Source organism: Mixophyes fleayi, chromosome 5, assembly GCF_038048845.1.
Source record: "Mixophyes fleayi isolate aMixFle1 chromosome 5, aMixFle1.hap1, whole genome shotgun sequence".
Taxonomy (NCBI): domain Eukaryota; kingdom Metazoa; phylum Chordata; class Amphibia; order Anura; family Limnodynastidae; genus Mixophyes; species Mixophyes fleayi.
In genome coordinates, this window is record NC_134406.1 from 108,293,278 (window position 1) to 108,321,051 (window position 27,774).

Below are 27,774 nucleotides of genomic sequence, written 5' to 3' on the forward strand. Positions count from 1 at the left end.
TTTCACACATTTTTTTGAAAACTTCTTTAAACCAGCCCAGATGTTAAACTGTTCTGGTCTGCCCTCTGCGTCTTCCCTGCTTCTTGTTTGAAAATTAATTTTTTTACAAGCAGCAGCTGCTTGAGAAACTGAAGGAGGACACGTCGTCAAGCCAAGGCCCAGTTCAGCGGACAACTTGCTGAGCAATAGCTCCTTGCAAAAGTTCAAATCATGTTCATTTTGAAGCAAAAACTCAATGTAGGTCTTAAACCTTGGATCAAGCACAGTGGCCAAAATGTACTGATCCGAGTTCAAGATCTTAATAACTCGAGGATCATTGCGAAGCAAATTTAGTACTTTATCTACAAGGCCAACATACTTTGCAGAATTGCTTTCTTTCATTTCCTCCTTCAGTTTCTCAAGTTGCTTTTTCAATAGTCCAATTAAAGGAATGACTTGGCTCAAGCTAGCTGAATCTGCACTCCCTTCACAAGTCACAACTTCAAATGGTTTCAGCACCTTGCACAGCACAGAAAGGATTCCCCACTGTGCAAAAGTGAAATACATCTCCCTCCTTTCCCAATGTCATGGCTTGTGCAATACGCTTGGATGGCTTTGCGCTGTTCCTCCATCCTCTGAAGCATGTACAAGGTGGAATTCCACCTAGTTACCACCTCTTGACCTCTTGCTTAAGTTGGTGGCAGGGCAAGTTAAACTGCTCTTGGAGCTGCTGCAATCTCCTACATGCTGTGGCAGAATGCCTGAAATGGCCTGAAATTTTACGGGCCACCAAAAGCATCTCCTGCACCTCACGGTTATTTCTTAGGAAGCTCTGCACCACCAAGCTGATGGTGTAAGCAAAACAGGGAATGTGATGGAATTCACCCAGCTGTTATGCTCACACTTTATTGTTGGTGTTATCAGAAATGACATATCCTGGGGAGAGTCCAAGTGGTATAAGCCATGTATCAATCACATCTCTTAGTTTGCGTAACAAATTGTCAGCTGTATGCCTGTTAGTGAAGCCGGTGATACAAAGAGTGGCCTGCCTGTGACAAATGTTACGTAATGGCATACATGCTGCTGGTGTTCCTGCTGGTGAAGGTGAATGACCAACCCAGTGGGCTGTCAGTCATAAAGTCTTTGGTTTGACCACTTCCACTTGTCCACATATCTATGGTTAAGTGGACAGTGGACAATTTTTCAAAGCAATCACTACATTTGTACACACTTTTTTGTATAGTTGTGGAATAGCTTTACGGGAAAAATGGTGTCGCGATGGAATTCTGTAACGCGGACACAAAACCTCAACTGTGAAAAACCAGCTGCGTTTATTGTGGATATTGGATGCAGATCTAACACTAACGTGGCAGCCATGGTGTCTGTGATTCGCTTGGTGACTGGGTGACTGCTGTCATATTTGCTTCCCCTAGCAAATGATTGTTTCACAGTTAATTGCTGAAATGTAGGACTGCTCTTTTTCTTGGCCTTCCTCTGGGCTGACGATTCACCCTCAGCAACAGCAGCAGCAGTGGGATGAATGCTTTCTTCAGAGGAATCAATAATAGTGCAGGAGTCATCCAGCCTTAATAAGTGGGATGCAGGGCTAACTCCGTGCGCTACTGAGGATATTGATGAGGATGGTGTTATGGGTGTATTTTGTAGCCATCGGGATGTCGGTGAGCGGAGGGTCCTAGCTGATGATGGAGTGCTTGTAATTTTTTTGGAAGAACTTTCAGCTTTTCCCAACACTTTGCCATGAACTCTCGTTAAATGGCGTAACATAGACGAGGTTCCATGATGGTTAAGGCCCCTCCCTCGACTGACTGTGGCTTTACATACACTACAAATGGCTATACAATTGTTGTCTGGATTTGGTTAGAAATAATTACACACATAAGAAGTGGATTTTTTTGTTTTATGGCCAGGCATTACAATGGCCTTTTTCTTGTCATGTTCCAGAACTGCTGCACTGGTGCAGGACTTACACAAACAACCTCATCCTCATCAACATCCTCATTAGCGCCCTCATCGCCTACACAAATCTCCCCCTCATCCTCTTCTAATTCCAAAGTGGCATCCTCAATTTGTGCATCACTGGCTACACTTGGGCTGTTCAGGCACACATCAGCAGAACTGCTGAAAGGGCCCTTCTTTATGGGTACACTAACAGAATGCTCAGGATTAGACATACCACTGGTGGATGGACTCTCCACAGGGATTGGTGTCATTTCTGATTCAGAGCATACAATATCCTCTAATGCCTTACTGTTTTCTTGCAGCTCATATTTCACGCGTAACAGTAGTTGTGCACCACTTGGAGACTCCAAATTACTTGGTCTTGCTTGGTCACAAATGACCGTACAAGAAGAAGGCTCTGTTACATTTTTTGATCTGGCAGTAATAGAGAAAGGCGAAGGCCTCATTCATTCTTTGCCACTGCGTGTGTAGAATGGCATGTTGGTAATTTTTTTTATCGGCACTTAACTTTTCCTCAGTTACACCTCTTATTCGCTTCAACACGGTTTTTTTTTGGTGTATTTTTTTCGATGATTTAAAAGGACTAGTATGCTTTTACATCGCCTTTACCGGATGACGTACTGGGAACACTACCATTAGGACTGGTGACAGAACCTGGTTGCTGATTCTGCTCCTATGTGGACTGCTTTGAATCCATTTTAATAGGCCTAAACCACTTGTAGTGCAAAAAATTGTATAGATACTGCTGATAAATACCACTTTTGACAGCCAGAAAAATTATTGTTTCACACTGGGGAATATGGGACACCCCCAAGCGTTTGTAGTGCAAAAAATTAAAAGAAAAGCCTCCTCTATCCTCCTCTTTTCCTGCTCTAACAATTGCTAATATAATTGGTATTAATAATAGATTTGTATAGAATAGAATTGAAACAATAATGTGTACAATTATTGCTCTGTCCCTGTGCGAAAATAGCCTGTGATCTAACCCTGCTCTCACCCTCTGTCAAATGGCAATGGATTGCTGTGGAGGCAGGTATTTATGCTTTTCACATCTCGCGAGAACTGAGCTCAGAAATACGAATACGTCACAATGACGTTTTGCCTCGATTTAGATACCATACGGGCAGGAGAGTACCGAGCGTGCTTGGCTCGGTACTCGGATAGGCAAAGTTCAGGTGGGTTCGGATTTCGGGGAACCGAACCCGCCCATCTCTTAAATAAATAAATATATATATATATAGTAATGTCTGCCAGTTTGCATGTAAAGATCGTAAGATTTTTTAAATTCTGACAACAGTACTAAATTTAACATCAAACATTTCACAAATTGTCTCACAACTTCCGTTATCTACCTATTGGAATGCACGTGTGGACTGAAATCTGTAGGTAAAACTAAAAGTCCACTCAAACTAAAAATACAGAAACACATACGGAATATAAAAAACAGAATTGAAAGTCACTCAGTATCTAGACACTTCCTTAATAAACACAACTCAGATCCACGTTTTATTTCTTTTAAAGCTATTGAACACGTCCAATTAGGACCTAGAGGGGGGACATCCAAGGTAAATTATCCCAAAGAGAAATGTTTTTGATTTTCCAACTCAACACATTGAGTCCCTTTGGGCTAAACGAAGGTTATGAGATTGCACCCTTCCTTTAAACCCCTAGGCCCCATACTTTATTTCATTCTACAATTTATACATTATTTATTTGAGTGTACTCATTGTTGTCACTTTTTAATGAACCGTCCATACTGTTATTTTAGTTTTCTGTGTATTTTAATTTGTGTTCTGATGTCATTTAGTGGTCTTAGCCCTTTATACTTATATGCTCATTTATTCTAGGGTCATTCCACATCAGATCACCCAAAAAAACATGATTTGTCCACCACCCGTCTCAGATTTGTTTGAAAATTTTATAGTTAAGAGAGGATGTCAAAATAACTATTTCTGCCAAATATCTCGACTGTCTGACAATTAGTGGATTATATATTGATTTTTCAATTTATTAAATAATTTACTAATCGCGGCTTCTTTATCCAGTTTATTTGAAGTATTACAGGTGTTTATTAAGGAATCGACACAAGATTTGGACCCCTAAGGTAACTCTTCCTCCCGAATCCAAAAATCCAAACCAAATTACTGTATCTGCCTCATGTTTTGCATTACGGCAAAAACGCGCGTTTTTCGAATATCATAAACGCTAGATTCAATTGACATTAGGGATCCCATTTTCTGGGGGGTGTTTAAAAAAGGTATAGATTACTACCACAAAAAAAATCAGCCGGTTACTCGGTTTCATAGTGGAGAAAGAAAATAATGAAGTTGATGCTCGATTACTGCTGTACAGCATACATAATTTACACATTGTTAAAAACCATACCAATAAAGTGAACTAAACTGAGGCAATGGGATAAAACTCCCATACAAGTAAATGAAACAAACAGAAACTGATGGGAAGGGGATTCCCTTTAGAACAAAACTGAAACTTTCCAGAGAGGGAGACACAGAAAGAGTCAATCATCTCTCTCACATCCAGGTGCTGACTTCTTCATTGAGGTAAGTAAGACTTGCAGTGTATAAGACCCACCTTTTTTTAGACCCAAAATTTGGGGGAAAAAGGTGCGTCTTATACATTGGGAAATACGGTATGTTATATTATTTATCTCATGTAGTATGCTTATATATTATTAGGATGGGACACATCTGTTATTACTTATCCTAATGCTGACCTTTATACTATTTCCTTATTGGGCATGATACATTTCTAGCCCTTATCTCTCCACACACCTTGGGCTACATGTCAGAAGGACTCTGCTTTGAAATACTTTTTAAAGATGGCCGTCGCTATCTATTATCATTACAAGTATTTGCCCTCTTCCATCGCTGGCATATGATGATTATCATCTAATCCATTGCCTTTATTTTATTTATTTATTACCTCCCATCTCCCCCATGGCCAGTTGGTGTTGCCCATACTTATAAATGTACTTTCTCTTAGCCGAACACCCACTGTTCCTCTAGGGCATCCTCTAAAAAGTCCTTTCACCACTGCACAATCATGAATGTACTAATATACTTATTACACCATAAGGTGTCATTTTTGCATTTTTAAAAATGGAGGCCGGCGGCGCCGTGCGCATGCGCGGTGACGTCATTTGCCCGCGATTTTAGCGCAAAATGGCGATACACACCCCTATATAAAGGGCATAGTTTTTAATATCACCTAATCCCTCCTGATGAAGTTCAAACTGAACGAAACGCGTTGAGGCTGTTCACTATCACCCAGTCCTGGTACATTTGAGGCTATACTGTCTTCCTGAACTTTGAGAGTGATCCCTTTGAGAACTTCTGTGTGGAGCCCATTGGTGTTTACCTCATGAAATATCCAGAGATCTACACTGTTAAGCAGTATTCCCTTTATCCCAGGATTTCAGATAAGCTTTTAAACTTTATATACATTGTGAGTGTGCATTTTTTATATGCTGAATAAATTATTTGTATATAAATACTACACTATATGGCTCTTTCCTCTTATAATACATCAGCTGAGTGGAGTTTGTGAGCTGTGACCGGTGATCCAGATAGCTATGACCCAGGAAGATAGTTGTGCTGCTGTGGGCAGCACAACTAACCCAGTGTGGTTAATAGAAATGGGGAAAAAAAAACATTATTTAGTCCAGACCCATTAGGAAAAAGGGGGGTACATGAAGTACCCCAGAGAGATTGTGCCTGTAGTAATTATTGGAGGCACTGTAGGGGGTTCCCCGTAGCCTGGTGGTGCCTCTAAAATATGGAAAGCAAGTGCCATAAAGATCAGTCGGTGTATAACAGTTGGGCTATTTTTTTTTTCTTTTTCTTAAAGGCCAGTACTAGTACCACCTTCATGGGTACCGCAGAAGTAATATCTTCCACAGCTGAAGAAGTGATCGGCACCAGAGGGGAAAAGACAGGGACAAAGTCTAGAGAGCATCTTTCAGCAGGAATTTCAATGGAGTAGGCCCCTTAGAAAGTGCTCAACATACAGAGAGATGCAGTGTGGCTATTTAAAAGTGCGGCTGGAATGAAGGGTGGAGACTGCATGGTAGATTCCCTGGATGAGTGGATGGTTGCACCTCACTAAAGAAGAAAGTACCTAGATATTGGGATGGAGGTCTTGAAGGTGACCACCTGCATGCCTGTGATCAGGCGAGCTGAATTAGCTTAAGAATCCTGTGTGATGTGACCTGTGCTATAAATTTGTGTAACTACTGCTCCCAGCAGTTGTGTAACATGCTGTAAAAAAAAGTACTGTGCAGGAGAGTAGAGTTGTTAGAGTATATTATCTTCTGCTTAAATAATGCAGGCAGAGACTAGCATTTTAACTGTGTGTACTTTTTCAACAGTCATGCTTTTTTTTTTGTTCTGCTGGAGGAAGAGAAGATGCAATAAAGTTTTATATCATGTTTTGTTTTCCACTTACATTACACTAGTGTTCCCCCACATGTAGGACCATATTTAACACCTGTGTATTCGAAGGTGGGGGGGGTTCTCTACAATTGGATGCCCATACCCACCAGCTACCTAGCCGAGGCAACTTGAACTGCATGTAATTGTAGCTTAGGCCACAAGGGGCACTCTTCACCCAAGTTTTATGGGGAGATTCAATTTGGCATGAGATGTCTCCGGAGCGTCTGCACAGACACGTCGCACTGATGTTATGGTTAAAATCTAACTGCTCATTTTCCTTTCACCCCATAGATATACCAGAGAAAATAAGCCGATTTCTACCTTAATTGCCATCAATGTGCACAGCACCAGCAATCAACTCTCCCCCATAATTTTTTGTGAAGGTGTTTGTAGTTTTGATTTTGACAGCTGTTGTCATTAAGTTGGAAATTGAGTGCCTAGGTGTATTTTCTGTTTTGCACAATAGACTGTCAATTGCCCAATGTAACAAATATATTGTTTGCTGGCGTGAGTGATTACACAGGGGAAAAAGTAAAATGTTTAACAGTATAACATGCTCTTTCATCTTTGTGAAAGTCATGAGTATATGAGGTCTGTTCAGGTTTTACTGCCACTATGCCAAGTGACAAAGTCCCTCTTGCAGAAGAGAATAACCTTATACACTTCAAAAAGAGGAATTGAAGTGACATTTTGTACAGGGTATTATTTATTGTCCAGATTGCCCCTGACAGATTTCGGTTTTAAAGCATTTGAAAAAAAAAAAAAAAAGAAAGCTAGTTCAGTAGAAGTAACTTTTTATAGATTCATTTTTTTTAATCCATTAATTATTTTCAATAATTAATGGCTAAAAATGTAGGAACCTTAAACAAGTAGGATATGGTAAAATTATAACTTCCCCACCTCTGTGCTTGTGGTACAGCTCTCGTAAAAGTTACCCAGTACCAGATTAATTGATGCTTCTCAAGTGATACAACTTGTCCCCTGTGTTGGATATACAGCCATAATAATTACATAAATTCACTATTTGGCATATGTAGTCAAAAATTAAGAATTATAAATGCAATGAAACTGTAAGCAAGTTTAGGGTTCTCATTTACCTAAAATATAGTTCTTATAATTGGTCATACAAATGTTTCAAATATTTTTGTGTTAACGACTTACAATTCTTGTTTGCTGTTATCCATATAAAAAGATTACCAAGGAAGCAGAAGAATTCATGGTTGAGCAATATCGTCGGCTTAGACAGCGGGATGGAAGTGGAGTAGCAAAATCTGCATGGAGAATTACAGTCAGACAGCTTGAAAGTATGATAAGATTATCTGAAAGCATGGCTCGCATGCACTGCTCAGATGAAGTACGTAAAATACACCAATACACTAATACTTGCCTCCTACGTGCCACTTTGCTAAAATTTGCAGTTTGAAATTTTATTTAACTTTTTATCCATAAAAAGCTGTTCACTGTACATTTTTAAACATCTAGGGCCTGATTCATTAAGGAAGTTAAAGAAGTTTCTTATTTAAGTCTCCTGGACAAAACCATGTTATAATGGAAGGGGGGGGGGGGAAATTAGTTTTCTGTTTTGCACATAAGTTAAATACTGCCTGTTTTTTCATGTAGCACACAAATACTTGATAGCTTATTTGTACACTGAAATTTAAAGTTGATATTTGTGTTTAAATTAAATTTAAATTGTACAATCTGATAGTATGCCTTTTACATTTTATGGTCAAATAGCCCTACAGTAGATACAGGACTAATGCTATATCCAACCTTGACTTTAGTATGTTAGTCTAGAGTTACAACAGTGATTCATTATGCATAACTAATGCATTCCTATAGGACCAGCTATACATGCGTTTTTTTGGGGTTTTTTTTAGATCCTTTGGTTATATATGTGATTTGTTTTTAATGTGATTTAATTGCATTTGATTTTGTGCTTTAATATGTTAGCTTGGCCTTAGTGACCCACCGTTTGCTATGATAGGACAGTGCTTTAAACTTGCACCGTTTACTCATCAGTGGATGTTAACTATTTTAGGTTCAACCAAAGCATGTAAAAGAAGCTTTCAGACTGCTGAACAAATCAATTATTCGCGTGGATACACCTGATGTCAGTTTTGATCAAGGTGAAGATGAAAAGATTGTGGAAGGTAAGATTTTTTTTTTTTTTTGATTTTTTTTTTTTATAAGATAAAGTAAGTGTGGCAGCTAAAAGTTAAGAGTTCAAATTAATTGGTTTTTCCTAGTGTATCTACACTTTATTTCATATTAACCACTTTATTTTAAAATTTGGATATTGGATAGTGCAGGAAGGTGGGTGGTTGCTTAGTACTGAAAATGTTTATAGTCCCCAGTATAATAGTGGAGTCCCTGTTGTGAGGTACAGAAAAGTGCAAAATATCCCCCCAGCCTTGTGCTGGGGCTCTCTGCTTAGTTATAGGTGTGTTGAAGATGCAGGGTTCCATGCCTACCCACCTCTTGTCTGGTAGGAATATGGCAGTTTATTAGGTCAAAGGATTGATTTTGGTAAAAATGTAACAATATTAGTTTAAAAAAACAAACAAAACATTTAAACACATTAGCAGGTATTTGGTTTAAACACTTTAAGGTAGAGATGGGCGGGTCCGGTTCTCCGAGAACCGAACCCACCCGAACTTTGGGTATCCGAGTACCGAGCTGAGCAGCTCGGTACTCTCCCGCCCATTCCGAATCCAAATCGAGGCCAAACGTCATTGTGACGTCGTCGGATCTCGGGGCTCGGTTCTCGCGATACTTCAGCTTTATAAATACACGCCTCCACAGCAATCCATCGCCATTTGACAGAGGGAGAGAGCAGGGTGTAGTCATAGGCTAATTAGAGCAGGGACAGAGAATACAATATTGTTCTTGCAATTGCTCTAACCAAAATCGCTAGTGCAGAGAGGAGGATAGAGGTTTATTATTTTTTCTTCATATTTGGCACTCCCCAGCGCTTTTGGGGTGTCCTCCCTAATTGTGCATTAACATTTCTGGCTGTCAAAAGTCATATCTGTCAGCAGTATCTACTAAATAATTTTTAGCACTCCTCAGTGCTTTTGGGGTGTCCTCCCTAATTGTGCATTAATATTTCTGGCTGTCAAAAGTCATATCTGTCAGCAGTATCTACTAAATAATTTTTAGCACTCCTCAGTGCTTTTGGGGTGTCCTCCCTAATTGTGCATTAATATTTCTGGCTGTCAAAAGTCATATCTGTCAGCAGTATCTACTAAATAATTTTTAGCACTCCTCAGTGCTTTTGAGGTGTCCTCCCTAATTGTGCATTAATATTTCTGGCTGTCAAAAGTCATATCTGTCAGCAGTATCTACTAAATAATTTTTAGCACTCCTCAGTGCTTTTGGGGTGTCCTCCCTAATTGTGCATTAATATTTCTGGCTGTCAAAAGTCATATCTGTCAGCAGTATCTACTAAATAATTTTTAGCACTCCTCAGTGCTTTTGGGGTGTCCTCCCTAATTGTGCATTAATATTTCTGGCTGTCAAAAGTCATATCTGTCAGCAGTATCTACTAAATAATTTTTAGCACTCCTCAGTGCTTTTGGGGTGTCCTCCCTAATTGTGCATTAATATTTCTGGCTGTCAAAAGTCATATCTGTCAGCAGTATCTACCAAATAATTTTTAGCACTCCCCAGTGGTTTGCGCTCAGAATGGATTCAAAGCAGTCCACATATGATCTGAATGAGCAACCAGGTTCTGTCACCAGTCCTGATGTTAGTGGTCCCAGTACGTCATCTGGCCAAGGCGATGTCAAACAACAGAGTGTTTTCAAATTAGTGCAAAAAACAAAAACCAAAAAAAAATTTACTGTATTGAAGCGAAAAAGAAGTGTAACTGAGCAAAAGTTAAGTGACGATAAAAAAAAAATTGCAAGCATGCCATTCTACACACGCAATGGCAAAAAGAGAATGAGGCCTTCACCTTTGGCTATTAGTGGCAGATCCCAAAAAGTTACCCAGCCTACAATTGGTGCACAACTACTGTTACGCGTCAAAGCCGAGCTGCAAGATAACAGTGAGGCATTACAGGAGAATATTTGCTCTGATTCACAAATGACAACAATCCCTGTGGAGAGTCCATCCAACAGTGGGATGTCTAATCGTGAGCATTCTGCTGATGTGTGCCTTAATAGCCCAAGTGTAGCCGGTGATACCCAAATTGAGGATGCCACTTTGGAATTAGAAGAGGATGAGGGGGAGATTTGTGTAGGCGACGAGGGCGCTAATGATGATGTTGATGATTATGATGCAGACAGATACCAAATTGCCTTTCTCAATTTCTATTTATATTCTAGATTATATAACGGCTTAATAGTTTTCTATTTTACTCCTAGTGGAGAGAGGATCTGATGCAGACAGATACCAAACTGCCTTTGTCCATTTCAATTTATATTGTACAGTATATAACGGCTGAATTTATTAGTATTTTATACAAGTGGAGGGGGGCCTAGAGAGACAGAAACCAAACTGGCTTTCTCCATGTCAATTAATATTGTACAGTCTATAACGGCTGGATTTTTTGGTATTTTATACAAGTGGAGGGGGGCCTAGAGGGACAGAAACCAAACTGGCTTTCTCCATGTCAATTAATATTGTACAGTCTATAATGGCTGAATTTTTTGTTTTTTTTTAAAAAGTGGAGGGGGGGCTATAGAGACAGAAAGCAAACTGGCTTTTTCCATTTCTTTACATATTTAACTATAAGTGTAGGGTGTAATATACATCCAAAGACGATGGCTGCATTGCCAATATGCATAGAGGGAGAGGAAGACAATCTGTTTTGTGTGTAGAATAAATGAAGGCCTCCCAAAGAAGAATTAAACAGTTTTTTTGGATGATTTATTACCTCAACAATTAGATTACTTATCTCTAAAACAGTTTGAGCACTAAATTGGGTTATTTTAGGCACAAAAACATGTATTTTCCAACAAAATAGCAAAACAAAACCAAACAAAACCAAAACCAAAACACGCAATGGCGGTTTTGCAAAACCAAAACCAAAACACGATGGTAATCCAGATCCAAAACCGAATCCAAAACCAAAACACGGGGGTCAGTGACCATCTCTACTTTAAGGAGCACTTGTATTTGAAACTATCTTCAAGCAATATAGGACCTGGGATCCCCAATGTGTTCCAGTGGGATGGTGTGATACCACCCAGTCTAATGTGCAAATAAATCTATGCCTGCATCCATAGAAAATGTATACTAATAACAGAAGGTATCAATTAATGGAATATCCAGGGTCCTACATTTCTCCTTACCCTTCTCAATGAGGATTGTGTTTTTGCATGCTTTATATTTGTATGCTACTCAGGCATTGGATTAGGCATGGGAGAAAGGTAGCACCCTTTATGTGAAATGTTCTCCATTCGTAGTGTCTGGGTTACAGCTACCAGGATTTTTCGCCAGCTAGGGAGTGAGTGTTGACTCTCGTACCCCACTGCAGCCAGATTAGGACCCCATTACATCTCAGGAGTCTGTTCTAGTGTACTTCTTCTCGTACAGGGAAGTCAACCAGATGAAAGGAACAGTGTTGTATTCCACTACCCTACACTGCACCCAGTATAGAGTAGTGGAATACTATAGATTGGGGCCTTTGCATTGTGCTAGGCTTATATTCCAGTTCACATACGTGTTGTGAACTAGATGCGGTTTTTAGCAGAGCCTGTATGCTTGTTATTTTTTGTTTGAAATTCTCCTAAGAAAGGATTTGGTTTTGGACTCCACAATTTAGCTGAAAATAATATCTTTTTTTTTTATTAAGGAAACAATTAGTGTTTTCTTATTAATTCTGTGCATCTAACCTCATACTGCAAGCAATTTTTAAATTTGCAACACCTTTCTTAGACCCCACTTTATAGTAATCCACCGCATGGTGCAATTAACAACTGTAGTAATTTTGTTCTTATTCTTAGTTTCTGGATTTACAGGTTAAAAATACAGTTGTTCCCAATTGTAAAGCGCTACGGAATTTGGTGCCATATAAATACCGTAAATGTTGATGATGTTGATGATACAGTTGTAATGATGTATCCTTTTGTAAAAGGCATTTTTTAATGCGGTTATTGGTTAACATATGAGGCCTGCAAAATGAACATAAATTGTATATTTTTAAAAAGCACATAATTCGGGTGTTCACACGTCCGTAGTCAGCTAGGAGCAGATCTGAAGAAACGTGTCTTGTTGAATACGGTTCCAGACATGCTTTGCTCAAACAGATAATACAATGCAGGAGATACATTCAATACATATTGGGAATGTCAAGTCCCAGCACAACACACAGAAAAAAAGAGTGTTCACTTATTGCCACTTCTTAATTTATAATAGAAATAATTAATGAAAAAAACAAATGAAATGATGAAAAACAATGAATAGATGTCTCTTCCCCCCCCCCCCCCCCCAAAAAAAAAAATCTGCCCTGTATCATAAGTGATACGACAATAAAACACGTAAAGTAGATTTGCCTGAAGCTTGAATCAGACACTGCTGCGTGTGCTTAAGCTTGGCATATCCTTACTGTACATTGACTACATGCAGACGCCCATTCCCCTCCCTGATCTGCCCATAAAAATGTAGGCCCTTATACTTGTAAGTGTCCTTTGTGCTCGAAGATGAATTGGATGTTCTTGCGTTCACACACAATGCGGCATGTATCAGCGTTTATGTTCCTTAATGACTCAGGCCCATGATGTATAGTTTTCATGATTTTACCTCATTATGTGGCTTATTTATCAAACATAAATTTTTGGATTAACCACAAAATTTATGATCATGCATTTTAGCAGAAGATATCGATCTGCTGCTGTGCATCTGTCTTCGTTTTGCTGAGCAGTGCCCATAAACATGTATGGGGACTACTCAGTAATGCTATTTATCAATATCTGAAATTCAATTTTTTCTTTTTTTTTTTTTCATGTTAACGTATGCCAGCTGAAGTACATTAACATAGTTGAAGACTTTCATTGCTGTCAGCACCAGTGCATGTGTAGAGGAATCATGTGAGTCCTCTCTGTGCGCATGGCTAAGGTTTTTGGTTGACACATGCGCACAGGGATTGATAGAAGGAAACACCATCATAATCAGCATTGCGTAGGAGGAGAAGAGATGAAGCAAGTAAAAAGTTTTGTAATTCAAAGGAACAGCAGTTTTTCAGAACTTTTGTTCATGTGAAGGCTTTTTTAATAAATATGAAAGTTCAGTTCTTATCTATGCGATGAGGATTGAAAACTATGTTTCATATTATTCGGTGCCCTTCTGTTTGCAGTTGCTGAACTAATTAATTTCAACAAGTTACTAACTGGCTCCTATGCACTTTAACAATTACAACTTATATAACCAATATTGAGTTTACATGGAATGAAGCACTTGAGAGTAATGTATTTTGTACATTTATGTAAAATAAATAAGTAATTTGCATTAAAAGAACGTGGACCGTTAATGAATTCAGTTTACAAATTTGGATATTGTGGGTGAGACTGTAATTTTGTTGAATGCCCTTGGCTACACATAACAAATATGAAATGCATGTGAAATGTGCAATTCATCAAAACCTGAAAAATTGGTCTGGCATAGAAGGGGTTTTTAGAGGCTAACGTAATATATTGAATATTTTTCTACTACAGAAGACAAAGATAACCCTGATGCCGGCAACAAAGAAGCAGCAATGGAAACAAACCAAGATGAAACAAAGGAACATTCTGTGCCTAGTGCTACATTAAAAATGTCTTTTGCCGAGTATAAGCAAATTTCCAACTTGCTTGTGTTCTACATGCAAAAGATGGAAGAATGTAAGTGTTTTAAAATTATTTTTAATGAATTAGACATATTTTTCAATTCTTCTTTTAAATCTCTGGATACTGATCCTCTCTTGCTATCATCAAAATGTGTTTGGAGATGAGGTTGGCTGGGCCAGGGCATCTGCCCCCCAAGCTGGTACATTTAAACAATCAGCATGGCCATCGAGCATTCTCTGCCTCTTAACCACCATGTGCAGCCATGAACTTTGCTACTGGGTATGATGGCTTCCGTCGTACAAATAGATTGGTGGATAATGCTGGTCATTCACTAATCATTGCTTCAGAATTTCCCCACACACTGCTGAATAGCTGGAATTATCCACCAGTCAGACTGCTGGGAGCTGTCAACTAGGTATGATGTCCTGGCTCAGCCAAATTTTTCCAATGCACCTAGATGCAATATGGGACTGAAGGACAATTCATATGGGTAATCACCCATATGGGGGATATGGGGGGGTGGGGGTCTCCATTTTGTCACCAGCAGAGTTTGGGTGGAGGGGGCTACATTATAGAGCTACCAGATGACTAGGAGTCTACATTTTATGTTGGCCTCCAGAACACAGATGGCTTTAAATAGCCACGGTTTTGACTAGTGGACTCTCTATTATATATGGGTAACTAAAATATTCTATAGTTCAATTTGTTTATTAAGATGCTCACTATTGTATATAAGTCACTAAACCGTGTTCTTTAAATATAGCTTTGCTATAAAAATAATGCATAATTCCTTGTCTATATAAAACTACACTAATTTAGAGAGTGTGTGGAGTTTGTATGTTCTCCCAGTGTTTGCATGGGTTTCCTCTGAGTGCTCCGGTTTCCTCCCATACTCCAAAAACACATTGGTAGGTTACTTGGCTGCTATCAAATTGACTGTGTGTATATGTTAGGGAATATAGACTGTAAGCTCCAACGGGACAGGTACTGATGTGAGTGAGTTCTCAGTACAGCGCTGCGGAATTAGTGGCGCTATATAAATAGCTGTTGATGATGATACACACACCTGCATAGTTTTCATCACTCATTTTTCTGTTGCACCACACTCGTAGAAAAGTCTTGTATTTGCCCCTAGACCAAAGGTTGCATTTATAGTCTGAAAAATGCCCTGTTATAAATGTAACATTCTGCATTTTTATACTTTGGGAACTACTGCACTAAAAACTGTTGAACACCTAAGACTTGTCCTTACATATCCCAAATAGTGCATGTTTTCTTGATCTCTGTACAGAATCATTCGGGAAATAAGTAGTACATATAAATCTTTAGAATGAGCCATACATTGATTAATACATCCATGTTTTAAATCTGGAAAACCTGCACTGTGAGGGTACCAGAATAGGATTGAGATCCACTGAATAAATTTCATCTGGTAAAATATGGTCTGAGAGAAAAATAACCTCTGATTATTGTAATCTTTATCACTGACATTATGGAGTTGGTATTTTATTAAAATAAATATAATGTATTTACTTTTAAAGCTGAAGAAGACTGCAATCTAACAAAAAGTGACCTAGTAAATTGGTATCTTAAAGAAATTGAAAGTGACATCGAGACCGAAACGGATTTAATCCTGAGAAAAAATTTAATTGAAAAAGTAATTCACAGACTAATACATTTTGTAAGTATAAGCATTGTTCATTCACAGAAAACATCTTCAGTTATTTTAAAAGCAATATAAACCTTGGTCAGTTTATGCTGTTTAAAAAAAAAACAAACAAACAGAGATTGAGCAAGGAATGTAACTGTTTCAGCTAGTGTTTTAGTACCCATGTTGTTAAAAAAGTAAAATAATCTTTTGATGAAAACTTCCAGTTGCATACATATGAACTTCCCATCTAAACTATATAGTATACAAGGTGATTGCGACCTTTCTACTGCATGGGGCAAACTGTAAAATTCCCCAGTTCTCTTTCTGCCACAGCACTACAAATATGGCAATCCTATTGTCCCAGTTTTCCTAGTACTGTACCTTTCTGTTTCAACTAAAATATTTACATCATAATTGGGCTACTGATGCAACAGGATAAAGGGAATCGGCTTCCTGTAAATGTTTTACTTTAGTTGCTACCCAAAAGGAAGTGTAAGGTATCGTTTTATGGGATAGCCCCTGCACTGCCTGGTACCTCAATGCACTTGGTTGGGAGTGAAGTTGTCAACCTCACAGCTCAGGCAAAATGGCATATGTGGAACCTTTCATCAAATCTACTTGCCAAGTGGGGCCACATCTAGAGTTTTCTAGACTTCATGTTCAACCTTTCAAGAAGCATAAAACAGTATCTCAGTTGGTGGACAGAGTGGAAAATTCTTACTACAGAATGCACTTCTATAGGTTGGAAAGCTCATCTGCGTGCAGAAAATATACAAGGCACCTGACTAAAAGAGGAAAAACCTCTCCAGGGGAATGTTTTAGTGATGAGAGCAGTTGGACATGCAATTCAGCACTTTCAGTCCTGCCTACAGTGCAAACATCTAAAAATATTTTCCAGCAACAGAAGAGTAGTTGCTTTTATAAACTAGCAAGGCAGCACCAAGAGCAGAGCAATGATGATATGAGTGACCACATTGATGTGGTGGGCAGAAAAGAATGTGAAATGTCTTTTGGGCTCATCGTGTTGCGTGCAAAGACAATATCATAGCAGATTATCTCAGAAGATGTCAAATGCGCCCAGGGGTGGTGGGCCCTACACAAAGAAGTCTTTCATCTGCTAGGCCAGAAATTCAGGCTCCCCGAAATCGAACAAAGACTGTCAGAGAATGCCAAGGTGTCCCAGTTTTATTCCCGTCACAGAGACTACAAGGCTCTCTGGATAGATGACCTATCAGTACCGAACTGGGAAATTTGTTCCCACCCTTTCCCATTATTGCATTCTGAGGAGGATCCAGAAAAGGGGCCATTAGAGGTAATACTGGTCCTCCCATTTTGGCCTTGCCTTCCCTGGTCTGCAGTGGCCTGGAGAATGCTACCAAAACAGCCTTGGCCTCTACCATGCAGGCCAGATCTTATACATCAGAGTCCAGTTCTTTTACCCAAATCCGGACTCTTTGATGGCATGAGCGGTCACTATTAAAACTCAAAGGTGTTTCTGATTAAGTCTATTGATTCAAGCAAGAAAGAAGGATTCTTCTATTAGGAGTCTGGAAAAGGTTCATTTTATGGTCAAAAAACAGTATAAAGGATCCTATGTCAGCCAGTGTCCCAATTATTTTAGAGTTCCTTAAAGATTGTGGTATTAAAGGGCTAGCTCTTTCTACATTGAAAGTACAAATATCTGCACTTCTCAATGTTGAGTTGGCATCTGTCTTATTTTTGCCATTTTTTTCAAGCAGTAAAAAGATTGCAACCAAGAACAAAAACCTTTTGTCATCTTAGGATCTCCACATTTGTTTTGGATGCCTTGATTTTGGATCCATTTAAATAACTTAACCTCAACAAGACGTTCCTCTCAAGTGGCTTACCATTAAAGTATTATTTCTAGTGGCAATCGCATCAGTTCAGCGAGTTGGAGATCTGTATGCTTTGTGGTGTGAAGAACCCTTCTTAAACATCTATACGGATAGTCGTCTTAAGGACTAATCCTGTATATTTGCCGAAGGTTGATTCTTACTTCCAGATCAATCAAGAAATAATTCTGCTGTCTCTCTATTCACTTCCAACTAATGAAACGGAAGAGCAACTTCATACTTTGTTCTGGAGACAAACTTAATTATAGGAAGTTATTGCACAGGGCTAAAAGGGGAACAAGCATGAAGTGACTGTTAAATGCACACTCGACGAGGGCTATGGTTAGATGTCTCCTCTACTGCTGATGCGCAGTTTGGGAGAAATATTTCTCCAACAAGTTGTTCAATAAAAATTAAGTTATGCGTTTTATCAGTTTGATTGTTTGGCCCACCCTACTATTATACTTCTTTTGGTATATCCCATTGTGAGGGCTGCCATGGAGTATTTCAAGGAAAGGAAATGAATGGTGAGTATAATTGTTGAATTTCAAAATCTAAATCCATTCATCAAGATTATCATATTTATTTTAATATAAGTAATGAAACCTTTTAAATCTCCATGTCAATGACTAAATGGCTGCTAAAACGAGTCAAAATGTTAAATTAAAAATAAAAATGGGGTTATGACATATATTTGCTTTCAGTGCCAGTTATTTTGTTTTAACTTGTTATTTACTTATTGTGACTTCTTTGTGCATTTCACTGTTGAATTAACCAATCTATTCACAGTATTTTCTTTATTTATAACTCAAAATTTTTATTGAAACCACATGGGTGACAGCAAACATTCCAAAATATAGCAGGAAGGAAAAACAAGCACTGTCACCAAGCATGTCAGTAATTGCTATGCAAAACAAAACATAGTACATAAATGAAAAAAAAAAAATTGTATTGGCATAAGCAATATCCATATTATTAGGAAGGTAGTGGGGAAGGGGGAGGGGCTGGGGGGTGGGGTCGTCTGCCTTAGTAAGACAAGGCCTGGCGGAATCTCAGATAATGGGGAGCAGAACTTATCCTACAGGGATATTATAAGCAGATGTATCCGATATGGACTAGGTCCTTTATGGAAGGGTGAGTGTTGGAGGTATTATTGGTGTAGCCAAGGGGCCCATATTTGGTAAAACTTATTGTCCTTATCTTGCAGATGGAGGGTGATTTTTTTCCATGCTAGCAATAAACCAGACATATATTTTCAGAGAGGAGATGCTGGGAGGCGCTGCGCTTTTCCAGAATTTGGCTATCAAACACCTAGCAGCCGCTAGAATATGTGAGGCCAGTTTTACAGATTGGACATCAGCATTTTGTATAGGGTAGCAGAGGAGAAAGGACCAAGGGTCCTTCTGAACAGGGTATTGGAGAAGAGAGGAAAGGAGGGAAGTCACCCTATCCCAGAAGGAGGAGATGACAGGGCAAGACCACCAGATATGGCAAAAGGTGCTTCTATGACCACATTCCCGACAGCAAGCAGGGGAGGCGGCTGGGTACATTTTAGCCAGTCTATCAGGCGTAAGATACCACCTGTAAAATATTTTATAAGCATTCTCTTTAATTAATGTACAAATGGAACTAGAGGCTACATTCGCTCTGATGGTCTCCTAGCAGTCCTCCTCCGGGGCGGGACCCAAGTCCCTCTCCCACTCTCGTTCGTGGACACTCCCAGAGACCAATATGCTGTCGAGGATTAGACTATATATTGATGAAATCATTCCTCTTCGAAGCGGTGAGGAGAGGCAGAGTGTCTCAAATGGGGAGATCAGTGATGGCGAAGCGCCCGACAGGAGAGAGAGGACAAAATGCCTAATCTGTAGGTATTGATAGAATGGCGGATTTAATCTGGGGTATTTGGATCGGAGAGCATCATAAGTCAAAGGTCTACCCCGTTCCAAAAGATCACCATCGAATCGGATACCTGAGGTGGTCCATGGTAGAGAGAAAGACCGGAGCCCACCAGGTGGGAAGGCAGGGTTGTGCCACAAAGGCATGATGCTCAGAGAAGTTGGAAGGATGGAAAGGTGGCTTCTGCAGGTCTCCCAGTTCCGAGCTGCGAATAGTAAAGTAGGAAATCGCTTAATCAGTGCAAGCCTAACTTGTTTAGGAAGGCCCCAAACGCCTGAGAGGTTTGGCAGAGAGAGGTAGGCCGCTTCTATATCTGCCCATGTGTGGGAGGCCGGTGGAGCAAAGGAGGTAACCACAGAACTGAGATGGGCCACCCAGTAATAGGCTTTCAGATCAGGAAATCCCCTACCTCCAGAATTTGTGGGTTTCTTGAGCTGAGCTAAACGGACTCTGGGAGACCTACCCCGCCAGACAAATTTGGCTAAGTGTCGTTGCATACTATTCAATTTGGAGATAGGGACCATAACGGGGAGTGTCTGGAATAGGTAAAGAAGTGGAGGGAGAACAGACATTTTAACGGCAATGATCCTGCCCAGCCACGAGATGATTAGAGGCCTCCAAGAAAGGATATCCGACTTAAGTTTGAGAAAGATAGCCGGATAATTCTCCTGGTAGAGAGACTCATAGGTGGTGGTAATATAGATCCCCAGATACTTTAACCTTTTTCTTTTGCCACTGAAAGTGGAATTGGGGTGTAATGTTAAGACAATTACATTGAGGGAGGTTAAGTAGCAGTGCCTCAGACTTAGTGATGTTAATTTTATAACCAGAAAGCTCTCCGTAATGGGACATGATGGAGAATAGATTGGGCAGGGAGATCCTTGGCCGTTGAAGGGTCAAAAGTACATCATCTGCGAAGAGATCTTACTCTCCAGGTCCCCCGTGCACACCCCTCTCACATCTGGGAATGCTCGAATAGTAGCTGCCAAGGGTTCAATGACAAGGGCAAAAATAAGAGGAGAAAGGGGACAACCCTGGCGTGTGCCATTACTAATCATTATGGAGTCGGAGGGAGAGCCGTTGACCATAACCTTTGCTGAAGGAGAAGAATATAAGGCCTGGACTCCGGTCAGGAAGTCTCCGGTCAGGCCAAAATGCTTCAATGTATGAGTCATGAACTGCTAGGAGATCCTGTCGAAGGCCTTTTCGGCATCCAACGCCAAGATAATCGAGGGGGTTTTCCTAGAATTGAGTATATGTATAAGCTTTCCTCGTATTGTCCCTGGCTTGCCTACCAGGGATAAAACCCACCTGATCGTAGTGAATTAGGGAGGGGAGTACCGCATTGAGTCTGTTGGCGAGAATCTTGGCGTAGAGCTTTACATCATTATTGAGAAGAGATATCGGGCAATAGCTAGCACAGTTATAGGCCTCTTTTCCTTTATGTATCTGGGAAATCCTAGCTTCCAAGGACTCCCGGGGCCAAGGGGCTCCTTTAAGGATGGAATTAAAAAGGGTGCACAGGCGGGGGACCAACTGGACCGCAAACCTCTTATAATATGCCGCAGAGAACCCGTCCGGCCCAGGTGCCTTACCGGCCTTCTGCGCCTTTACCACCTGTTCAACCTCGTCTGAAGTAATACATTCACTAAGACGAGCGGCCGCCTGATGGGACAGTTTAGGGAGGTGTGCGTTAGATGAAAACTCCTCTATGCATTCTTTTTGCTTCCGGTGGGCAGCCGCATTAGAAGGCTGTGGGAGGTTGTATAGTTTTAGATAATACTCTTGAAAAGCGGAGCGAATTTTTTTTTGGATCATATACTAGCACTCCGGAGGAGTCTCTAACAGCCAAGAGATTACTAGCTGAAATCTTGGTACGAAGTCGGGTGGCTGAGTTTGTCTCCCTTTTCGTAGTACCGTTGATTTAACCACTTTAGCTTATTGGCCACTCAGTGTGAGAGCAAAAGGTTAAGCTCACCATGTACTTTAATAATCTATTGGAGAACGGTAGGGTCTGGGTTGGCCTTATGCTGTCCTTCTAGCTGTTGAAGGGAAGTGGTGAGTTGGACCGTTTTAGCGAGTCTCTCCTTCCTAGCACTGGATGCCAGGGCCAGGAGATGGCCCCTAATGACCGCCTTGTGGGCATTCCAAAGGGTCGTGGGTGAGATGTCTAGGGAGTCGTTAGTTTCAAAGTATTCAGATAAGATGGAGTTAAGATGGGCCACCGTGTTGCTATCATGAAGCAGAGATTCATTGATTCTCCATGTAAAGGAGGAAGGGCGCAGAGCTATCGAGAAAAGGTCGGAGGCAATCGGGGCATGGTCTGACCATGTGATTGGATGGATATGAGAATTAAGGAGTTTAAGGGTGAGGTCATGGCTGAGCAGGATCATGTCGATTCTGGAGTATGTTTTGTGCACAGGGGAGTAGGAAGAATAGTCTCGGGCAAGGGGGTCATAAATGCGCCATGAGTCGTACAGGTTATGCAATTTTAAAAAGTCCTGTAGGGCTTTAGAGTTTACCCCATCTCTCCTGTCGGGAAGGCCATTTGGGGAAGTGGATCTATCTAGGGAAGGCGTGAGGACCGCATTAAAGTCCCCTGCCACTATCAGTTCTCCCCTACGGACCCGAGATAGCAAAATACCTAGGCGTTTAAAGAATTTATGCTGGTCCTGGTTAGGGGCATAGATATTGACCAGCGTGCAGGGTAGATTATTCAACTTGCCTACCAGGATGAGAAATCTGCCCCCCTCTTCGCTGTGTGTCCTGTAGTTCAAAATTGAGGTGGCACGCAAAAAGAATAGCCACTCCGCATCTCTTCTGAGTATAGTCACATGCATGGAAAGTGAGAGGAAATCGTTTGGACCTTAGTTCTGGGTGCAGATGTTTCACAAAATGGGTTTCCTGTAAGAATACTAGATCCCCTTTAAGAGCCTGTAGGGATTTATAGAGTTTGCCTCGCTTTTGGGGGGAGTTAAGTCCTTTCACATTAAAGGATACAAGACGGAGGGTCATGAGAAAGTTAGGGGCGGTAGGATAAGTGAGAGAGACAGGAGCTGAGTGGTGAGAAGTTTACAGTCTGAGGTGATAGGATAACGTGACGACCCGGTAAAAATAGGTATGGCCGAAATGGAGGGGATGGAAAGGGGTGGAGGAGGAAGGGTCGGGGTGGTGCAATATGCCCATGAAGCTGGTGGGGAAAAAGGAGCAATACCTTAGGTATCTGGGAACCATCTGAGAGCAGGAAGCTCTATGGGGGACGCGACTGGCTGACATAAACCAGGCAACGCGAAGAGGGACGCTGATGGGGAGGATGTGGCAAGTCTCTAGTGAGCTCAGGGGGGGAGAGGGGAGCAAGTCAAAAAGCAAGTCAGTGCAAAACGAAAAAAGAAACAAAAAGAAACAAAACCATAAGAAACAGGCGAAATGAGAAACACAGCCACAAGATCTCAAACAGAGGGAGAGAGCAATGGCAAGATAATAAAATAAAAAATAATACTGAGAAACAAAAATTATAACAGAAATATAAATATATAAAAGTATAAATCAAACAGGCCTGCATGTAGGTATATACAGGAGAACAGGGAGGCCCATACAAGCGGCACACGAGGGAGGCTTCATTTTCGTTGAACAACCTGTAGTGGATAAAAAGAGACACAGCCTAATCAAAACGTCTAAACAATGAAACAGGCAGACTGATTGGTGGCGAGACCAAGAGCGGGTATGTTGCATGTCCTCTGTCAACTGTGGGAGTGATCAGTGGACTGTACAAGTCTGCATGGACTCGCTCCTAGATAGATAGATTTGCCCTCGCAGTTGAAGACACGAACAGTTCCGAGTTTAGGAGAAAGGCCTGTGGGAGGTGGAAGAGCGTGCAACCGTGGACCATTCACTTCTAGGAGCCCTTTGGGGCTACGGAGTAGCCGAGGAAGTCTCTGTGCCTGGTGTTTACGAGGCACCAGGGGTGGACTCCGGTGCAATGCCCAGACGCTGGAGGAGGGCTTGAGCTTCGGGGAGAGATCTTGCAGAGACCTGACACTCCTGATGCCAAACAAAAAGGCGGAAGGGAAAGCCCCATCTGTATCATATGTTGCGAGCCCTTAGAATCTGCGTCACAGGGGATAACTCCCGTCGCCTGGCTAGAGTGACCGGCGAAAGATCCTGGAAAATCTGCAGGGTGTGGCCTTCATACGTGAGTGTAGACAGTTTTCTGGCACCCCTCAGGACCATCTCCTTAGTAGTGAAGAAATGGAGGCGCAGAATAACATCCCTGGGTTGGTTTTGGTCGGGCAATCTGGGCTTTAGTGCCCTATGAGCTCTGTCCAAAAGCAGCTGGTCCTCCAGGACATCAGGGGCAAGCTGAGAGAAAAGCCTTTTAAGGTATTGGTCAAGCTGCGGAGGCTCGACTAACTCAGGTATGCCCTTGATGCGTAGATTGTTCCGTCTTCCCCGGTTATCCATATCTTCCTGTTGTTCTTGAATAGAGGTCAGGCCGTTGCGGATATGCCGGATGTCTTCCTCCATTCCAGTCTGGAAGGTCACGACCGTCTCTAGTTTCCTCTCTACCTCGTCAGTGCGCATCCCGATAGAGGCCACTTCTGCTCGCAGTGATTGGAGGGTGGTTTGTACCTCCACGTGGGCAGAAGACTTGAGTTCTTTCATTTCTTTAATTAGTCATGAAGTCCCGTCTAGTGATAGGGGCAGTGTCATCCTCGTCAGAGTCCGCGGAGGTATGTGGAGAGTCGCCTCTTTCAGATCGGGAGGTAGGCGTCTTCTGCTTTGTGAAGTACTGAGGCAGGCCTTTGGAGTGAGTCTTTTTGCCCTTAGGCATGGTTAGGAAAGAAAAGGTTTGCTGGACGGCTGCCCTGGATTAGAGTATGAGAGTAAAATGCAGACGAGCCCACTTAGTTGAGGAGGCTCACAGACACATTGAGCAGAACATCAAAGTAGAAGAGACTCCTCCCCCTGTCAGCATGTAGTGGGTGGTTAGGTCATTTAGAGCCTGCAGGGGCGGCGGGCCCGCTGCTCCTTATAAAAGGTGAAAAGTGCAGCTCCAGTGAAATCAATGCAGTAATATAGTGAGGAGAGTTGACACTGAGGGGAGATGAAATTTTGCACAAAAAAAACAAGATTAAAGTCTAGGATGCAGTACCTAATTTCAGCCACAGGAGGGCAGTGTCCCATTAGTTGTTTAGGGATGCAGGGACTGTATTAGGCAGCTGATAGACGCCGACTAAGGCAGCAGAAAGGACCCAGCCTCTTACCGGAGTTCCAGGCGCTGCTGACCAGAGAAGATGACTGCAGAGATCGGGAGCAGCGAACAGGGATCTGCCAGGTAAGATCCACTGTATGTGCCAGCCGGAGCTCAGTAGGTAGTCACCCCCGCAATGGTGGGGAATTGTCCCAGCGGGTCACGCTGCGGAGGATATGCCGGGTGCCGCCATCAGGTCACTGGTCAGGGCTCTGATGGAGCCAGAGGAGGCCACTCTCCGCGCGCTGTCTCCGTGTGCAGCTGAGCTGGGGCAGATGATGGGCAGGAGGCAGTCTGGACCACAGCCTGCAGTATGGTGGGCAATCACCATGGGGCTCTCTGTCGGTGGAACCTGGTGCCAATGCTGCTGCCGTCAGTCCACGGGCCGGGAGAGGAGGGTGCCAACTTGGATCCAGGGGGAGGGGAGCACTTTGTGTACAGGGCGGCTGAGCCGGGGCAGACAGTGGGAGTGCCTGGGTAGGCCTCAGGGCTCTGTGGGGACTTGGGCAATCTCTGAGCGGCCCAAATGGAGTCAACAGGTGCCTCAAACGTTGCCCAATCCAATAGTGGCAGGGCTACCACTTATTAGAGGGGAGAACCCCAGTAATTGGTATATTACCCCCTGAAAACTCGGAGCTGTGCCAGATCACGTCTGCCTAATATGGCTGCCAGGCCATGTCTCCCGTATTTTCTTTATTTAGATGTCTGTGTGGCCCAGTCATTTATATCTGTAAAGCTTACTCTTATGTGCACTGCCCCATATCTATCTGTTTAATATATGCTTGTTTTTTTTCCTTACATAGCAAAAATTAATTTATATACACCATAGCACAAGCAGAAAAGCAGTGGTCAAGTCTGCTGGTATATGGTGGTATGCCATACCACCACTTCTACTTCAATCATTGTGAAACTATCAAATTCTATCCACTTGCATGTATATGTACTGTGACTTCTAAATCTCTGCTTTGACTTCAGCAGGAAAATATTATCCAGCTTTTAATAAATAAAGCATAATTCATATTTGCATAAACTTCAAAGTATTCACTGACCACTTGCACAATGTCTCTGATATGTTTCTAACGCTAAACAATGAGAGCAGAGAAAGGGAAAGTCTCAAGGGGTGTGGGAGGGAGATGCGTCTGGTGAGAGAGAAGCAGGTGTTGAGGAAGGGGAAAAAAGAAAGCAGATGGGAAGTGAGTGGGGTTACACGAGATGAAGTTATAAGTTCAAGTCAAGTTTACAGCGTTGGGTCTCAGATACCTCTATTATAGAACATTTGCATTCCATTGCCTCTTTCTGCCTACTGACCTGTTCTCATTGGACTGTTAGTTTATTGTACCTTTTGTTCACATGCGAGTGCTAAAATATGCAATTGTACTTCCTGCATATTTTAGGTTATTGATTGTGTGTTAGAAGGGATTATTAAATGTTGCCAGGTGGAAGAGTTAATCGGAGATGAGGGAGAGCAAGGGGTGAATGGGCTAATCAAGGATAGTAAACTTTTTATTATCCAATTTTGGCCTGTAGTCAACAAGGGTATTGATTCCTAGGCACCCTCTCCTGGAACTGTCAACAGTCAGCAGGGGCAGGGAGGACACATTGGGTTAGTTGGTTATATTACCAGAAATCATCAATGAGTTATCACCCTAATACACTCCCCATTAGCTTCAAAACCGTGGGAATAGTCTGTGTTAAATAAACTGTGTTTTCGGGGTCTGACTGGATCTTGTGTGGTGACTAGTAATTGCACTTCCGTCACTTACACACACCGTGCTTCTTAGGAATTACTCTACCTGGTTTGCCATCTTTTGAATATGCCACTGTTTATTTGCAACAATTTGCCTAGGTGATTTTTGAACGAACTCATCTGGATGTACAGTCCTCACATTTGGCAGCTCATCTACAGAGAGATCACCTAGTACGCATTTTTGTGGCCAACAATATCCCTAAAGTGCAACACAGAAGAAATTGCTTGCCTAGAACACGAGTATAAAAAGATGAGAAAAGGACACTTTACAGGGGATCTGCAGAGGCAGAGAAATTACGTTCACAGAAGGTGACAAAAAGGATGTGTCGGTAATCAAGCTGCTTCAATGGGAGCAAGAATGTTCAACAGGCCAATCTGAGGAGGATATGTAAAAGATGTCAGATGCAGCTAATGGGCCAGAGAATGCATCTGGCAGCAATACGAGCTTAGGGTAAGCGTGGTGACCCAAACTGAATAGATGGAGGCTATGTTTAAGTCATTGGGACCCAACAACATGAAAGGGCTTGGGCAATGGAATCATTACTGCTTGTGCCAGTAAGGTTGCTTGGGAAGACCCCAGAACTAAGGGAAGTTGGGATTAAGCGACCCTGTATCGACATGTGCCAGCTTTTAATGCAAATAGGTATCCATGTCCATGGTATTTTCAAGTATTTGAGAATGTGATTGTGGTTCACGGTGTCAAAGAGGAAGACTGGCCATGTTAGTGGGTTCAAGTCCAACTGGGTGAGCCCTAGAAGCCTACCAGGGCCCGACAGCATGCCAGCAATATGAAGCGCTGCACTGCTTACTATTTTCATAATACCTGGTTATGCCAGAGACCTATAGGCTGAAGTTCCGGGCACATAGCAAAAAGGGAGATAGCGCCTTTAAGGAATTTAATAGTCAACTGCGGCTAGCATGCACCTAATGGCTGGATTGGAAACTGATTTACTCAACAGGCGAAATGCAGGACGTTCTCATATTGGAGAAACTGCTGTCAAAATTACCTCCAGAAATAAAGGTTATTACTGCAGGTTTGTGTCCCACTACGATACTATTGCCAAACCACCATCATACCTGACTACCAAAAAGTTAATGCATCAGATAGTATGGGTGATCGAATGTGAACAGACCTTTGGTCACTTGAAGAAGCTATTGTCCCAGTCCCCTATAGTTACTGCCCCTGACTTT

General features: G+C 41.7%; 1 protein-coding gene across 2 annotated transcripts in view; it reads left to right on the plus strand.

Annotated features, from left to right (window-relative positions):
* Positions 1-27,774, plus strand: part of LOC142157724 (maternal DNA replication licensing factor mcm6) — a 140,601-nt gene that overhangs the window by 111,385 nt on the left and 1,442 nt on the right. For both annotated transcript variants that reach the window (XM_075211297.1, XM_075211298.1), the window contains 4 exons: positions 7,603-7,764; positions 8,452-8,563; positions 14,072-14,236; positions 15,724-15,863. In XM_075211297.1, the coding sequence (XP_075067398.1) occupies positions 7,603-7,764; positions 8,452-8,563; positions 14,072-14,236; positions 15,724-15,863 (579 nt within the window). The remainder of the gene's footprint in view (positions 1-7,602; positions 7,765-8,451; positions 8,564-14,071; positions 14,237-15,723; positions 15,864-27,774) is intronic.